At 44.3% G+C, this 5,000-nt stretch overlaps 2 protein-coding genes across 6 annotated transcripts in view; one reads left to right on the top strand and one right to left on the bottom strand.

Moving 5' to 3' along the window:
• LOC147034757 (glutamate receptor ionotropic, kainate 2-like) overlaps window positions 1–5,000 on the bottom strand; it is a 186,191-nt gene that overhangs the window by 141,985 nt on the left and 39,206 nt on the right. The window lies entirely within an intron of this gene.
• The window catches only part of LOC147034758 (glycerol-3-phosphate acyltransferase 3-like), a 58,963-nt gene that overhangs the window by 29,037 nt on the left and 24,926 nt on the right, over window positions 1–5,000 (top strand). For both annotated transcript variants that reach the window (XM_085888426.1, XM_085888417.1), the window contains one exon: window positions 4,016–4,071. In XM_085888426.1, the coding sequence (XP_085744552.1) occupies window positions 4,016–4,071 (56 nt within the window). The remainder of the gene's footprint in view (window positions 1–4,015; window positions 4,072–5,000) is intronic.

The raw sequence follows: 5,000 nt of genomic DNA, 5'->3' as shown, positions 1-5,000 counted from the left end.
ACTCCATTTACATCTTGCTCGCCGAATACATGGACTAACTTCTATCCACTCAACGAAACTCCCTCTTCCTCATATGCGGTGACTTCAGTTGCCATCATGCCAATTGGCTGGGTGTGGGTACCTCTCTCAGCTGCCATGGCACTTCAGCAAAGGACTTCTGTGACACATTGTGACCGACACAATCTGTCAACTTCCCAACCTGAATCTCAGCCAACAGTACTCCATCTTTTCTGGATTTAATTTTGACCAATTTCACAGAAAATGTCTGTTGTTCTTTTTCCGCTCCAATCGGTTCATCTGACCATATGCTTGTTGAAGTGGTCATCTCTCTGGCTGTTATTAGAGAACCACCTCAGCGCCGACTAGTCGAGCATTTCACTCAGGTCGACTGGCAGGGTCTTCAAGTAGCCATCAAACTTCCAGACTGGTCTCCCATTTCGACTCTCACCGACATCAACTCATCCGGGCAATTTTATCAAAGGAATTTGCTCTCCCACATGCACAGATTTATCCCATTTCATCTTCAGTTGTCCTACCCTTCCTCCTGCCCATGGTACACTGAAGCTTGTGGTGGGGGCAGTTGTCCTGAACCAACTTGCCTTTGCCTCATGGAAGGCAAATCCTACTGAAGGAAATCTCAGTTCCTTCCACATCACTCGGAAAACGTGTGTGCATCTACCCTCGGGAGAGCCATGAAACAACATATTTGTCATCTCAAGTCTGAACTGTCAAACCTGTCTTCCTCCTCCAAATACTGGTGGTGTCTGTTTCAGTCCGTTTCTGGTGTATGCTCGGAAAAAGGCTGAATGCTTAAACGCTGTGTTTGCTTCGAAATATTGTGTCCCAAACCCATTGCTTTCTGTACCCACCTAACCCAATCACACCCAGTTGTTCCTGGACTCTGTGTCCTTTCCTCTTGATAAGGTGGAGACTTTGCCGTCAAACCTCGACTCAAATTCTGCAACCAGTCCAGACGGCATCAGCCCTCGTGTTCTATAGACCTGCTCTGCTGCTCTTCCTCACCCTCTCCCTATTCTATTCACCCTTTCATTTACTCAAGGTCATCTGCCATCTGCTTGGAAATCAGCAAACATGACCGTTCTGCATAAAAATGTGCAAAAACAGATCCCTGCAACTACAGACCAATCAACCTGCTCCCAATCATTAGCAAGGTCATGTAATCCATCATCGCTTCCGACATCAAATCTTTCCTCTTCTCCAATGGCTTGATTTCCGACCATCAATTTGGATTTAGACCAGGTCACTCTACACTGGATATGCTGCTTCTGCTTTCCCAACAATGGATGGAGGTCCTAAATATCAAACATGAGATCAGAGCCATGTCCTTCGTCATAACACATGCTTTTGACACGGTCTGGCATGCTGCCCTTCTCACCAAACACTGTTCCTGTGGTATCCAAGGCAATCTCCACTCATGGCTCACAGACTTCCTCTCCTGTCGTAGTCAACTCATGGCTCTTAATGGAATTCTCTCACCTCCTCTTCCTGTCCAGGCTGTTGTTCATCAAGGCAATGTTCTGGCCCCTGTTCTTTTTCTGGTTTTCATCAATGATCTCTCAGACTCTCTGGAAAATCCTCGTTATCTCTTTGCTGATGATTCTACCCTCTGCCGTACCATCTGTCATCCCTCTGATTGGCAAGCAGCAGCCTCTTAACTCTCTGCAGACCTGAATAAAATCACAAGCTGTGAAACACTTGGAACCGATCTTTAAATTTTGACAAATCTCACACCCTCACCCTGTCTCTCCGAAGGGACAGTCTGGACCCCCCCCCTCCCCAATCTACTTTCTTGACAATCCCTCTGAAGAAGTCCTTTCATTCAAGTTTTTGGGCCTCATTATCTGCCATGATCTTTCCTGGGAAAGTCACATTTCCAAGCTGGCTTCCAAAGCTTGTCACCGATTGGGTATCCTCTGTCGTGCAAAGTCCTTCTTTGGCACACCTGAGTTTCTAACCACTTACAAAACTTTCATCCGCAGTCTAATGGAGTACTGCTCCCCACCTTTTGGGTGGTGCTGCTGCTTCACACCTCACTCAACTCCACACTGTGGAAAACAAGGCATTCAAGATCATTGGTAACTCCCATGATGAAGCTGAGTCTTTGGGTCTCTCACTGGAGGTAGGTCAGTGGTCTTTCTGTTCTCTACCATCTCCTTTCTGGCCTTGCACTGTCCCTATATTTCTGCAGAGCGCTCAAGATCTGCCAAAAAAACCCTTCTGGTGAAACTGCCAAAATCAAGAATCACTGCTGACCTTCACTTTTTCATTCCTCTTTTTTTCCCACCTCTGGAACAAACTCCCACACTCTCTTCAATCCCACTCCTCCCTCCAGGAATTCAAAACAGCTGTTCACCACCATCTCCTATCTTTCCCATCCAAAATTTTGATCTTTTCTACCCCCGTTAATCCACCCCAAACCCACCTCCTTCAAATTCCCTGCTTTCCTTCCTGAAAGTTCCTGGAGTACCATCTTGTTTACCCCGTGTTCCCCGCCCCATCCCTCTCCCTTGCACAGATCTCCTAATGTCTCTGTTATCCACTGTTTTGTGCTTCCTCTCTTCTGCCCCTCGTTTCCTGCCTTGTTGTATCTTCTGTCTTTACTCTTACATGAGCCTCGACATGGTATTAAAAAAAAATGCAGAAATGTGTGTTTTCATCAGAGTCTGTATTTTTACCTTGTACGAAGCAAAACAACACATTTTACACTGGGAACCTTATGCATGCAAAAACATTCGTATTTGCCGAATAAAAGTTTTCAACAAAATGGCTTGTTATATTTATCGATATACACTTAAACAACACCGCGAATGACATCCGACCTTGAACTATTAATTACTCCAAACTCCAAGACTCCAAACTCCAAGAATTAACAAGAGCAATTATTGCTTTTCAATACATGTCCCATACCGGTCATATTTTCGAAATCCAAAAAGGGTACAACAGTGAAAAGTTGATGAAACGCCCTGAAACTCGAACTTGTTCTGTTATTTATCATACTAAAGCCATGTACCAAGTTTCAGTTGAATATGTTAAAGGGAATGGGAAAAGGTCTGAAAAACCACAGATGGGCCAGACAGACAGATGGACGGACGGACAGACAGACGGACGGAGAGCCATCCTATACTCCCCTCCGGTGAAACCGGTAGAGGATTAATAAATAACTCACTATGTTGCGAAAATACCAGACTCAACCATGAAGGGGGGAACACATGCGATAACTTAAGGCAGGTATGACCTAGTTATGGCTGCAGGATGATGTGGCACAGGCTGGCTTGGCACAGGGTAAAGTGTAGCTCGGAGAGAGCGGGTGATGAGTAAACCATGAGACGAGGGGGTGGCGATGAAGCAGAGGTAGAGGTGTCTTCTCTTCTGGCTTCAAATGTAATCTGCCCAATCTGACACCCACATGCACGGACATGACCTTGTCACCTCCGGGACTGCCCTCATGTACAGCAGGTCTCTCTCATTAGCCACACGCTGATGTGGGTGGTGCCATCTTTTGGGCCATCTTACCCTCCGGGGCAGCCCCAATTTAAAGTGTCCCACCCCTCTTCAGGGCTCCACAGTTCAATTTACTGCCATGGTTTGGCGTCCCCAGGCCAAATAGTTCATGATGGTATCTCATTAAAAGAATGTAGTGATTTACCCAGAGCTTTGCACCCAAGTCCTCCAAAATCAGATTACCATACCCCTGTGTGCGTATGCGCTGGCCTTGCCTGAACAGAATGTCGGACACAATAAACATTACTCTGTACTGTTTTAAGATTACCATCACCGTCTTCTCAGCACATATTACATACGACTTACCTCTGACAGATCCCCAATACAGGAGTAAATCTAACCTACTCGAAGACGGTCCATACAATTCTTACCACAATATATTTATGCCCACCCCACCTCCCATGTAACAATATTATGCAAATGTTTTTTGCAGAAATAAAGATAACATCTTAATTCTCCTCTCATTTCAGTTCATTGTTTTCTCTTTTTTTAGGCTGCAAGAACATATCGCTGATAAGAAGAAACTTCCAATCTTAATATTTCCAGAAGGTATTTTTTCTTCCTTCAGATCTTGACTGCTTTATTTAGAGTGATTTGTGACTGTACTATGGAAACAGAGGAAAACTAAAGAGTACAGTATGTCGTTGATTTTTACATACGAGATGTGATTCTATCACTTGTCATTTTCAACCACGTTTTCCTCTGCTCCCATAATTATTTCAAAACTGAAAAATGAATTTGGATAGTTCACCATGATATTCTATATTGGTCTCGTGCCAGTGTGTGTGTGTGTGTGTGTGTGTGTGTGTGTGTGTGTGTGTGTGTGTGTGTGTGTGTGTGTGTGTGTGTGTGTGTGTGTGTGTGTGTGTGTGTGTGTGAGTGTGTGTGTGTGTGTGTGTGTGTGTGTGTGTGTGTGTGTGTGTGTGTGTGTATATGTGTATATATATATATATATGATTATATAATTATATATATATATGATTATATAATTATATATATATATATATATATATATTGTTGCGGTGACGGGTACCGAGACACCAGCTTGTCACTCTGAGATTAATCCCGAGTTGTCCTCGGAAGAGCCGGACCTGGGGCCACCGCTCACAATTAACGATGTGGTATGGTGGGTTGTTTTTGAACCACGAATACCACCACCCAGTTAACCACGAGTTCCAGTGTCCACCATCTAATTATGCCGTTTAACTAGAGGTCACGTGGTTACCTGAGCAGGGAGCGCACCCTCGTCAAAGCACAAATCTTATATCTTCATTAGATCTTAATTGGGGTGGCCGAGGGTTTTAACCGCTGGTGCGTGCCAACTATTTTTGGTCAAATCCGTGGCAATTACCTCCCAGTCCCGGACAATGCCAGACCAATAGAAGGAAAGGCCAAACACGGACAGGTTGTAGGTCAAAAAATAATTTTTTAATAAGAAAATAAATAAATGAAAAGAACTTTGTTTTCTGAGGTAAATA

The sequence above is a fragment of the Eptatretus burgeri genome, chromosome 1, assembly GCF_056783735.1.
Source record: "Eptatretus burgeri isolate ZD-2024b chromosome 1, Ebu_testis_v1, whole genome shotgun sequence".
NCBI classification, from domain to species: domain Eukaryota; kingdom Metazoa; phylum Chordata; class Myxini; order Myxiniformes; family Myxinidae; genus Eptatretus; species Eptatretus burgeri.
This window is presented reverse-complemented; position numbering and strand designations above follow the sequence as displayed.